At 56.4% G+C, this 12,444-nt stretch overlaps 1 protein-coding gene across 2 annotated transcripts in view; it reads right to left on the bottom strand.

Moving 5' to 3' along the window:
- Window positions 1-1,313: 1,313 nt before the first annotated feature.
- UNC13C (unc-13 homolog C) overlaps window positions 1,314-12,444 on the bottom strand; it is a 109,719-nt gene continuing 98,588 nt past the window's right edge. For both annotated transcript variants that reach the window (XM_053272551.1, XM_053272550.1), the window contains 4 exons: window positions 10,142-10,289; window positions 4,792-4,884; window positions 3,902-4,061; window positions 1,314-2,954 (listed from right to left, as the gene is read on the bottom strand). In XM_053272551.1, coding sequence (XP_053128526.1) covers window positions 2,669-2,954; window positions 3,902-4,061; window positions 4,792-4,884; window positions 10,142-10,289 — 687 coding nt within the window. In that variant the 3' untranslated portion in view covers window positions 1,314-2,668. The remainder of the gene's footprint in view (window positions 2,955-3,901; window positions 4,062-4,791; window positions 4,885-10,141; window positions 10,290-12,444) is intronic.

The following is a 12,444-nucleotide window of genomic DNA, read 5'->3' on the forward strand; positions in this document are numbered from 1 at the left end:
CCAGCCAAGTGCCAGCTGGGCCACCAGATAGGAGGGCTGGGCAACCTGCCAGTCTTGCTGCAGGGAATGACCAGGATGCCCCTTGCCAGAATCTGGAGCTGCTGCATTCCTGGGCCTGTGAGCATCCTTCGGATCAGGGGGGGACATCCCAAGTTTCCCCTTTCACCAAACATTTAACAAATGCACTGCTGATTAGGGCAATTTAAAAACAAAGCCAAAATGAGGCAAGGGTGAGGTCACAGCTGTCTGGGCAAGAGGCTGCAATCTTCCCAAGGTGCCATTTTTCTGGAGTAAAAGCCTTGAGAATCCAGAGTTAACCAAGAACACAAGAGCAGCCCGGCTGGACCAGGCCCAAGAAGGCCTCTTCTTGTCCAGCCTCTTGTTTCCCAGAGTGGCCCACCAGATGCCTCTGAGACGCCCACAGGCAAGAGGGGAGGGCCTGTGCCCTCTCCTCCTCCTGCTGCTGGTCCCTGCATCTGGTATTCAGAGACATCTCACCCCTACAGGTAGCCTATAGCCCTCAGCACAAGTCGCCATGGATAGACCTGTCCTCCATGAATTGGTCTAAACTTCCTTTAAAGCCATCCAGGCTGGTGGCCATTATCACATCCCGTGGCAGAGAATTCCAGTTTGATGGTGCACGGAGAGGAAAGGTCTTTCCTTCTGTTGGTCCTAAAGTTTTTGGCAGTCAGTTTCGTGGGATGACCCCTGGGTTCTGGTGTTGCAAGAGGGGGAAAGAACTTCTCTCTATCTACTCTCCTGTCACCATGTATACACCTCGATCGGGTCTCCCCATAGCTGCCCCTTTTCCAGACTAAAGAGCCCCAGACGTTATAGCCTTGCCTCACAGGGAAGGTGCTCCAGGCCCCTGAGCATGGTGGCTGCCCTCTTCTGCACCTTCTCCAGTTCTACGGCGTCCCTTTGGAGATGTGGTGACTCAGACTGTACACAGTGCTCCAAACGTGGCTGCACCAGAGGTCTGCATGGAGGCATGGTGAGCTCCGCAGTTTTCTCCTCAGTCCGCTTCCTAAAGGCTCTGCGCCCGGAATTGGCCGCTGGGGAGGCTGCTCTTTGAAAGGCCCAGCAGCAGGCTTGGAGGGCAGCTCCTGGCAAGTGGCTTTGGGAGGGCCGATGGGCGGGGTGTGTGTGTGTGTGTGTCGCTTGCGCTCTGGTGCAGGCCCACAGCGGCTTCTGGGGCTTCCTTGGAGGTTCAGGCAACAGAGACTCATTTACTCCCCCCTTCCACGCCCCCCCCCCCGGACTGAGCGCTATCCCTGCAGCAGCACAAATGATGCCAGGGCAAGACCAGAGAGCACTTTCTTCTTGCTTTATTTTACAACTTCTCACGAAATATATTTACAGCACATGGATTTTGCCTCAGTGCAGGACAGAGTCATGTTGCATAAGTATAAATCTTTGAACTTGTATGAAAATAAAAAGAAGAGGGGGAAAGCACTTAGCTGGGATTGCAGCTAAGCATGTAGAGCAACATTTGTAATGGCCGGAGTGAAAAACCTCCGCAGCTAAGCTGCTTCTCCGGATGGATCTCTCGGTGGAAACCGCCTCCCCGCCTCTCTCGTCTCCCGGAACCCTGTATCGCCCACTGCACTGCACACAGCAGCACTCTGTAAAGGTAAGACCCTGCCCAGAACGCCCACCCGGGCGGGGGGGGGCCCTCTTCCTGCGCAGGCCCTGGGGAAAGGGCCCTCCCTGCCCCCCGAAGGGCCCCCAGCACCCGGACCCAACTGCCTGCACACTTTGCCAGCACCGCCTCCCCACTCCAGGGCCAGGCAAGGGTGCTCCTCTGCAGGTGGGGCCCTCTGGGCGAGGAAGCCCCCCCCCCCCCGCCAGCGCCCGCTCCTGCCTGTAGATTTGCCTGCTGCAAATCACGGATGGAATGACCCTCCTAATACACAGAGGATGTCACCTCGGCAGTTTGGGGGAAGGAAGCTACCCCAAGATAGCCAACGTCAGTAACAGGACAGCTTTTCTTCACAGTGATATATATGAAAGGTTGGAAAAAAAGGTCAGCATAAAACATTTCCACCCTTTGTTTTAAAGTTTGTATGCAAAAGATCATTTCTTTGTATCAGCAGTTATAAAATTACAAACCCTTTCTTGAAGTAACTGCATCTGTAAGTGATGGTAGAAAAAGGTCTTGGGACAGAAGACTTAAATGGAGTTTGCATAAAATGGAGACAGGCCCTGAGGCCAGACGTCCCATGATGAGAGGGGTGGGGTGGGGGGGTGGGGGCAGAGGAAGGGAGGGCAACTCATGTTAGGCATTTAAGGGAGACAGCCGACGCCTCAACCCAGGAGACTGACAGGTCCTCAGGAGATGTTTCTGGTGAAGGGGGTGGGGGCGGGATGTGTCATGAGACGAAATCCACACTTCAAAGGACGCCATTAACTAAGTGGTTCTTCACTGCAGTTTTGGCACTTCATTGGAACAGTCACTTCTTTTTCAAAGACCAAAAAACGTAGAAAAGGTAGAGAGCTCTTGGCCATACCTTGCAAATCTAGTAGTACTGGATGTTCTGGCAAACACAGAAACAGAGTTAGTTAAACATTCCCACGGAGTTGCACACACATGCATGATTCGGACGTTGACAACACTGGGTCGAGGATCTTGGCGCTGACACGTTGCGTTTACTCACGAGGAGGAGCTTCAGGTGGTGTCTTCAACAGACCGTGTTTCTGACTTGAGCCGGACGAATTCTTTGGCCACCTCGTCATTGGTCCTCTGAGAAAGGATCCTCAGGATGGTCAGCCCCGTCTCGTCCACGGAGAGGCTCCGCAGCAAGGGGTGCCAGGCGCAGGAACTGCCCTGCTCGGCGAAGCTCCGGAGCTGGACGACGGCCATGCCGATGACGCGGTCCTCCCGGGCAAAGCAGTAGTCCTTCACCGAGAGGTGGAGCTCGTAGGCCGTCAGCCGCTCCTCGCTGCTCAGCAGGCTGGGGGGGGGGGGGGAGGGAGGGAGGGCAGACAGAGGTGGGCGCATGAGCACCCCGGTCCCGCAGGGCTCCCTGCATCGGTGGGTGGTGGGCCAACGGCTCCCTCGCAGGGTCGTTGTGAATGGGTAACGGCATGAATGCAAGCCACGGGGGAAGCCACCCAGAATGCGGATGTTATAAACATGTTATAAAAGAGAGAGGGAGAGAAGCCCCCAGTGCCTCGGAAGGAACTCACATCCCACTCAAGGGGGGAGCTGGAGGACATCTGCAGGGGAGCATCAGGAAGTGGGGGGGGGGTCCGACACTTCTCCCGCCCCTCAAGTCGCCTTTCCCTGGATGCTTGAGAAGGTCCCTCCCCACCAGCTGGGCTCCCAAACTGCAAGTAAAGGCTTGGGGGAAGGAAGGGTCTGTGTGTGTGTGTGAGGGGGGGGGTAGGTGGGGGGGGGAACTGGCAGGCGGAAATGGGGCCAAGCGTGGAGGGGCAACGGGAGACCCTTGGCCCCTCCTGCTGAGGTCCAGGGGAGGGAAACCTTGAGGCGGAGCTGTAGACCGGGGAGAGGTCCAACTCTGCCCAAGATGCCCGCCCAGAGAACTGCTGCCCCTCAGCACAGACACTGCTGAGGCAGCTTCCTCAGGAGTAGACCACCCTAAGGAGCGGGGCGGGGGGGGCACCAAGGGAGGTGCGGCAGCGGCAGCAGCAGCTCAGGGGGCTCACTCCTCTCTCCCAGCCCACCCAAGAGCTGCGCTGCCTGCAGGTAGGGCTGTGTGCTCCACCTGACGAATGGCCGGCCTGCAGGCAGCGGGGCTCCCGGGGAGAGGGAGGAGCCCCCCCCCCGCCCCCAGCGGCCTGCTTGTGTGCTCCCTGCGGGCTCAGAGGAGCAGCCGCCCCTGGGAGAAGGGGCAGCGTGGTGGCCGGGGCGGGGGGCAGGGTGCCCAGCGGCACTTACAACTGGAAGGTCTCGTTGTACTTGGGCGACCAGGTGTTGCTCTTGGCCTTGGTGCCGTGCTTCCGCTTCTTGTCGCTCAGGCTGGGCCCCAGCAGGCAGACCTCCACGAAGGGCCGGAACATGGAGCCGGTCTGCCAGTTCAGCTTGTTAATGGCCACCACTGGGAAGCAAGGAGGAGAGCTGCCCTTAAGCTCCGGGAGGGACGCGTTCTGGAGGCAGCGCCGTGGCGCCTTGACCACTGTTGACCCCCACTTCATTTGTGAGCCGCCCCATAAGAAGCTGCCCTCTGGCTGGCTCACAAGAGGAGGGACATGCAGGCAGGCAGGCAGGCAGGCGCCCCAAGGATGTTTCTTTCCTGCCCGCAGAAGGACGCCCATCGGGACACGCTGACTGGGCTGCACCGCTATGGCGGGCGTGGAGGGGGGCAGCTGCCATGGGGCTGGCTTGCTCCCAGGTCAGTGGGTCTAGGACTGCAGCCTCTGCCTCCAGCCCCTGGGGACCCAAGGCGGGAGACCCTGGCCTAGTGGAGGAGGGAAGGACATGGCCCTGGGTGGGGGGGCAGTCGAGGCCCCCCACATGTGGGCATGGAGGACTTGGCAAGGGCAGGCCAGAGGCAGGAGGGGGGCTGAGGAGAGCAGCAGCCAAGTCCAAACATGGGGGGGGGAGGGGGCTTTGCCCCACATCCTCTCCTTTCAGCTGCCCTGAGGTGAGCATCCATGACCCCCCATGAATGAAGGGGGGGCACAAGCCAGCAGTAGACGTTCTGTGCAGCCCCACTGAGAGGGAGAGCCCATCTCAATAGGGCCTCATGGCTCAGATCAGCCCGCCCCCCCACCCCCCGCCGCCTTGGTGGCAGGTCACCTGGGGGGTGGGCAGTCCTGTCAACAGACCTTTGACGGTCACTTTGTGCTCTCCGCTTCCCGGCTGTGTCGTGAGGTCCACCTGAAGGCTGATCTCCCCGACCGAGTTGTTGGTCGCTTGACCTGCGTGGAGGCAAGGAAGAGGTCAAGACGCGGATGCCCCGGAGCCAGGCCGGGAAGGTGCTGTGACCGGGGGGGTGGGGCGCGGGGGGGGGGGGCTGGTGCTTGGCCAGTCAGGGCTCTGTTTGTGGGGGGCGGGGGGGGCAAACCTCTACTGAAGTCATTCCCGACTCACTTTGCTACATAAAGACCCCCCGGCAATGGATGTATTTACCAACCAATAAAAGCAAGACAATTAAAATACTAAAAGCAGGGCAAGGGGGGGAAAGAAACAAACCCGGCCCCCAAAAGGCATCCAGACCTGCCTGCTGAAGTGGCCCACATTTTCACGGCAGACCAAGCCCAGCGCCCGTGGCCCCCGAGCACACCCCAATGGTAGCCCATGACCAGGAGCCACACGGCTGCCCAAGCAGCCCCCAGCGGCAGTGGGCAGGAATGGCACCCCAGGCGGCCTCTGGGGATTGCAGGCTGGTTGGGGGGGGGGCTGCCTGCTTGCCCAGGCACTGCCCTCCGTAGCCCAGTGGGGGCTAGTGGGCTGGCCCAGCAGCCTACTTCACTTTGGAAAGAAGCGGCTATTTGCCCAGCTGCCTGGCCTGCACGGCCCCCCCTTCCTTTGAGTTGGGAAGGAACGGCCCGTGGGGCAGAGCTCCCGTCCCCCCCATGCAAAGAGGGCAGGGCTGAGGCTCGGATGGGGGGCAGGCCTCCCCCGCACCCCGCAGGATTTCCATGGGCTCCCATCCCCCCGGGCTGCTTTGCCTGAGGAGGGCCCCCCCCGCCTCTCAGTTGATGCTGCTGCTAATCCAGAGGTGGAATTTTCCAAGCTGGTTTCTCCATCTGTGGAGACGGAGCGGGCGCCAGAACCCATCCATCACTGTCCAGACAGCATCCGTTAACAGAGACAATGCCCCGGGGCGGGGGGGGGAGCGGGGTGCCAAACTGCATGCAGGACGCCGTGTCAAGTAAATGTCCGGAAGACCCAGCGGCAGCCCCCCCCCCCCCGCGTCAAGGGCAGGCAGCCCCCGCTGATTGCATCTGACACTCTGCGCGTCTTCTTGAGCAAGGCTGCCGTGTCAGACTTTGGCGGGTGTGTGTGTGTGTGTGTGAGGCTCAGCGACGGCAAAAAGAGGCCCGTCCCGTCCGGAGAGGCCTCTCTGCTGAAAGGGCACACGGCCCGTGCCCCGTGGCCTCCAAAAGGCCTCCTGCAAAGAGCTCCAGAGCAGGGGCACAGCAAGGCCGGGCCGGGCCCTGGGACCAACGTGAAGAAGGGCCCCCCACCCCCCTGCTGCTACAGAGGTGGGTCAGGGCAGGGAGACCAGCCAAGCAGCCTCTCGCCCCCCATGCACACTCCCGAAAGCGGCTGCTCATCTCTTTGGAAGCCAAGCCCTCCCCCCAGGAGCCAGCAGGGGGCCTGGAGAGCATGCAGTCTCCAGCCAGGGGGCCCCCTCCCTCAGGGGCCTTCCCCACCCCACCCCACCCCACCCGGCAACAGGGGGCCACAGTCCCTGCCAGCCCACCACTCATTTGCATCCTGGGGGTGTGCTGAGGAGGGTGCCGGCCAAAGAGCCCCCCTTCCTTGTGGCCCACGGCCCTGTCAGGGGCTCTTCGGGGAAGGGAAAGGCCTCCTCTTCCGGGGTGGGGGGGCATACATTGCTCCCCATGGAGGCTGTAACTGGCCACAAGAACCACTGAAAGCAGCGGCGGCAGCAGCGGGGCCTGCTTTGGGCAAGAGAGAGGCCTGTTTGGCTTCTCAGCCATCCGGATTCTTCGCCACGGCCAGGCTAGGGCGAGAGCCTGCCTCTCGGGGAGACCAGCGGCTCTTCTGTTTTCGAGACGCAGGCTGAGCAGGAAGCAGCAGAGCGCTAGCAGTTCAAGGGCTGGCCTCGTGGTGCCCATGTTCAGCTGGGGCAGAACTGGACTTGAAGCAAATGCCTTCTTTATCTGGACCAAGAGGCTGCATGTTCAGACCAAAGGGGTGGGGTGGGGTGGGGGTCTCCTTTTGAAGCCCCTCCCCCGGGCCTCTCTGCAGCTCCAAGGGGTGCCCGTGAGCTGCCCCCCAGCGCGCCCAGAGGCCTCCCGTGACTCTGCCCTCTTCCTGCACTGCAGCTGCAGATGCTGCCGGCTCGAGGCGGCCTCTCATTCCCGTGCCCAGAGTCTGGCTGGATGCGAACCTGCCGCCATCAGCCCAGAGAGACTGCCCAGAAGACCCGGCCCGCCCTGCCTGCCCCGAGCCCCACGAGATCCGGAAGGCCTCGGCTGTCCGGACCGCGTGAGCCCCACATGCGGGGCGTGCTCTTGGGAGGGATGGCATTGCGACACCGGGGGAGGGGAGACATCTGGGCTGCGTCAGGGTCGCTCGCTGCAATGCGTTCTGCAGGTTGCCTTCTGAAGGCAAGCCACTGGGGAGGCTTAATCTGCCTTCCGGAAACGGAGCGATTAAATCAGATGAACACTGGAGCAGCTTTCAATTAGGCTCCCCCGTTTGTGTACAAACACAAGTAATTGGGAAAGGAAGCCTTCATCGGAGCCCGCGAGTGAGTGAGCGCCTCAATGGGCGGAAGACACAGGCTGCGCTGAAGAGCGCTCCCTCTCCACCAAGGCCAGGAAATGCCGTCCCCCCCGGAGGCAAAGGAGACATGCCGGGAATCCTTCCCCCCAGCCACAGGAGGCGCTCCAGAGCACAGCAGGGGCAGGCGATACCCAAGGGAGAGGGAAAGTCCTCTGAAGGTGTGGCGGGCGGCACTCCTGGGGCCCCCGAGGGCAGCTCCGACCATCACTCTGGAAAAAGAAGGGGCTTCGTGGCCATATGTCACTCCAACGGCAAAGACACCGTCTGGGGGAGAACATTCCAGCTCTCCCCCAGAGCTGTCAATGCAAAGATCTTCTGCTCAAACGGTTTAATTCACCCTCTTCCCCTCCCTCCCGAGGCATGAAAGTCATTTACTAGGAAACAATATTTCCACTCAGTAATGGGCATGTGATGGAAGGGATGCAAAGCTCAGGGGTCCAGGGAGGCCGCTGTCTTAGCGCTGGGGAGGGACAGACGTGGAGCAGCTGGCTTCTGCCTTGCCCCACTTACCATGATCTGCTGGCTCATTCGGCAGATCGAGGATCTGTTGATATGTAAAGCCGCACCATATATTTTTCTTACTATAGTGTCACCTCTCGGTTTTTCATTTCTGCCTGCGGCCCTATGTTTTGGTCACATTTGTCTCTGGAATTTGGTATGTAAAGCCAATTTTTTTTCCTTTTAAGATATATATCTAATCTATTTCCACTCAGTTTCATTTCTGCTTTTGTCCTTGGCTTTGGACCCCATTGGTCTCATGCCCCACATGTTCGGTGCCTCTGCTTGGGCAAAGTTCTTGCACCTTTGCACAAAAGCACAGAGAAATTTTTTTTTAAGGGTTGTGTCAGCAGCCCCCGCAACCCTATTGGCTGGAAATGGAGGAGGAGGAGGGAGCAGTGAATGCGATCCAGGTAGAATATGGACACCTCCTGCCTGGAAAATCCGCAGCCGTGGAGGGCAATGCAGACGGCCCAAATCTTGTCACATTGCATAGAAAAAGGCATCAAAGCCACTGCGCTTGTGGTTTCAAACCACTGCCTAATTCCACTGCACTTTGCAACACTTTAACTGTTGCAAATCTTGTAGTCTGGAAAACGCCCAGATGAGCATCCACTGGAACTTCAAGTCAAAGCAGACAGTGAGCTCCGAGGGGAATCAGCTTGTGGGAAACTTTGGGGAGCTATGTTTGCTGAAAAACATCTGGATCCCACTTTGCTGCATGAATAAGCCACACATTTACAGGAAAGATTTGTACAGAACTGAAAAAAAGAAAAAAACCTTAAAGGAGTGTCAGAAGCCAAAACTCAGTCCAACATAAGATGAGGGAGAGTTCATTGGTCCCATGAGCCAGATATGCCCACGGGAACAAAACCATCTTAATGAGATGCTGAAAGACCAGCCAGGGCAAAAGGCGGCCTCTGGGTGTCACTTGTAAGAGCCACTACCCAAAGCAAGCAAGCAAGGAAGCCAGCCAGCCGCCTGGATTTGTCGCAAAGGAAAGTAACTTCTCGGCACGTTTGCCTCTTTAATCTTGAAGCTTCCTCCAGACGAGAGGTTGGGGCAGACCTTTTCTTTCTTTCTTAAACATCAGTTAGGGAATTGCCCCCCAAGTGAGACTGGATGAGGGAGAGGAGTCCCCTTGTGAAGGAACGAGGCCGAAACCTCTTCTCTTTGCAAATAAGATTGCCTGTTGGAAATTGCCTTGCAAGTCTCTGTATTAAGGAAGCTGACCGGGTCAAAAGTCCAGGGCTTCTGCTAAGCAGTTTCGTTTCTGAGGGTGATGAAATGTACTGGTTGGATTTCGGATGGAAGGGGAGGTTTGCTCTCATAGGTTATGTTGTGGAAAACGGAGGGAACTTGTGCTGCTTGGTTTGTTTAAAAAGTTGTTGAAGAATTCTGTGTCTATACGAGGGCTGCTTTCAGAAAAGCTCAGCTCAGAGTCAGAGTCAGAGTTCTCAGAAGAGAGAGTTGATCAGTCTGGAGTGTGCAGAGTCTGAGGAGTGCCGTGATGTGCAGCAGACCAGGAGGAGTGTGGAGCTGAGGCACCCAAGCGCAGGGGCTGCTAGCCCAGAGGGAGAGGGCTACTCCTGGGGCTAAAGAGAGCGGAGTGGGATCTCTCTCCCTGGCCAAAAGGGCCCGTCTGGGCTGAGCCTCCAGGACTGCGAAGGAGGTCAGGGCCTGAGGCGGCACTAGGGACCAGCCAGGTTGCTGCACAGGCTGACCTCACGACAGAGGACTCGACAGAGTTAGGGCCCAGAATGAGGTCAGCTGGATGCATTTCCCCAGCCACGTTATTTCTACCCTTACGCTCTTACGCTCACTGTTTTTTAAATATGTTATGCTGTACCAAGACACCAAAGACTGTTCAAATTGACTGATTCCCCCCCCAAGTGAAAATGCTTGTATTTCAAGCTGAGACGCTTCTGTCTGCCTTTCTCCACCCCATGCCTCAAGCCTTTCCACTCTACTGGGTTTTTGTTTTACTGCAAAGGTTGAAGGGCTGTTGCAGCAGATACCACACACACACACACACACACACACACACACACACACACACACACACACACACACACACTCTGCAAGGGGCTTCAGGCCCACGAGCCTCCCCCCGCCACTCCATGCTTCTCTTGAAGACTGCTAGGCTGTTCACAGCCTGCAACTCAACCACCCAGGCAGGACCCGCCTTCCACTTACTCTGAGACATCTGCGTGTCAATGAACTTCTTGATCAGGACATCGGTCGCTTGAGTGTAGAGGTTAAGGGCGTATTTCAGAGACTGGAGGTCTGGACTCTTCTCCAAGAAGTTCTTCTTCAGTCCACTTCCTCCAGCATGGAAATATTGCTAAAAAGGAAAGCAGAGAGAAGAGAGGAGAGCTCTCCAATGACACCTTGCTCCAGAGGAGGGACTTTATCAGCTGGTGCAAAAAGATCTGCCCACCTTGAACCAGGGCGCTTTCCAGATTACACCCTAACCCACAGGGTCACTACTACGGATCTGCTAAGTGTGCTTCAGTACTGCAGTCCCTGGGCTGACAGCAAGGGGCTGTCCAGATTTCCGATGCCTTCTTTCGGGTTTTATCTTTGTGTTAAAGTGCTACAACGTTGCATGTATGTCGCAAAGAAGTAGCTGCATTTCCCCATTTGAGATACTGGGGATTGTTTTCAATACGATCCTGCCAAACTGAAGCATTTTACCCCATTTGCAGCATGTAATTTGGAAAGCGCCCAGCAGAGGAAGTCCCTGATGGCGTGGCTGGAAAGGGAGCAGCAGCAGGACACTTTGAGAGCAGCCCTAGGCTATTACAAAGAGCCACATACAGTGGTGCTCGTTGGACTGGACTTCTGGGCAGAGGTCCAGTCTCCTGCAGGCCTGGGTGTGTGTGTGTGCGGTGAGCTCCAAACGCTGAGCATGCAAAATGTGGCATCCCTCTGCAAGTCAGTGGGGAGTATCTTATTCAGATTCTCTTCTAAAAATAAAAAGTTTTTCCAGCTTTCCCTGAGTATGTTCTGGTGTGAAAATAAAATAGTGCATTGCAGCTTATCTGGCAGTGGTGGCGGCGGTAGGAGGGGGCACAAAAGGCCTTTAGGGCCATGCTCCAAAATTACCTAGATGTACCTCTGGCCCCATAGCATTGCAAAAAACAAAAAAAGTATTATTCTAACAAAAAGGACAATGAAAGTAGAAATAATAAAGCTTTATTTTTACTTGGTGAAGATGCATTTAAAAAAGAATCATCTAACAAAAAGAGTGATCTTGCAATAAGTCTGTTTTCATTAGAAATAGCTTTAAGTGAAAACGCACGATGTCAAACCTGACATGTCACTGCTTTTTAGTACCCAGAGGCCCCTTGTGATGGGAGGCCCTCATCTGAAGCTTACTTGGTGTGCACCAACATGGAGCAGCAGGACGGTGTGGAGAGGCCCCCTCCCCTGCCAGCTCCTCCAATCCTCAGCCGGCCAGCCAGCAGAGCGGAGAGCTGCTGTCTCTGCACCCCCCTCCGCCCCCTCCTTGGCCAAAATACTGCAGGGCTATTTAGGGAGTCCGAAGACTCTGCATGGTGCTGGCCATGGAGCCACCCCACGGAGGAAGGGAAACTCCTTTCGGCCAACCTCTGCTTGCAGTTCTGCTGCCATCTGAAAGGGCTCAACATCGGCACCCCCAAGGGCCTCCTCAGGGGGCTTCTTTGCATCCAGGACGTCTTTTGGATGCCTCCTGCTGAGGACTGGTGAAGTAATGAAATGCAAAATCCAGAGCGCCACACAGAGGACCTCTCTCCACTTCCAGGTGCTTATATTTGCCCCTGCTAACTGGCCAAAGAGGCACCTTTTACCCTGGTGATTCTCTTTATTGAGCAGGGGGAGAGTCACTGCCCTCTCCACCCCCAGCACAGGACTTCCAGTGGCTGTTGCAGGGGTCTATCTTATGTTTCTTTTTAGAATGTGAGCCCTTTGGGGACAGGGAGCCATCTTATTTATTTGTTTGTTATTTCTCAGTGTAAACCGCCCTGAGCCATTTTTGGAAGGGCGGTATAGAAATCGAATCATTATTATTATTTATTATTATTTTACACAGTCAGACAGGTGTTATTGACTGGTTTGTTTTATCCAGACATCGAGTCCTTCCCAAGGACCTGGGATGGCTGAATTTTATTGTCAATGTTCTTGCTGTTGTTGTTGTTATTATTATTATTATATTGTACCAGTGCTGACCGAGCACAGTTTATCAGTTTATAGTTAGGGTCACCTTTGCAAGTTTGTGTTACTTTTTACCTTTTTTGGATTACTTATTCCCAAAGTGTCTTATTGAGTTTGGATTCTGGTGGTGCCTTCATGGCAGCTCCTTTGGGTTTCCAATTTCATCAGCTGGACAAGAATCGTACAGGGGCTGCCCCCTCCCTCGCAATCCATGAAAAATTCCTTCCTGGGAGGAGGCAGCTGTACGATTCAAGGTGGGCGACCTGAATCGGACAGAGAGAGGCCAGGCTGTGCCAACAGCC

The sequence above is a fragment of the Hemicordylus capensis genome, chromosome 10 (assembly GCF_027244095.1).
Source record: "Hemicordylus capensis ecotype Gifberg chromosome 10, rHemCap1.1.pri, whole genome shotgun sequence".
NCBI lineage: Eukaryota > Metazoa > Chordata > Lepidosauria > Squamata > Cordylidae > Hemicordylus > Hemicordylus capensis.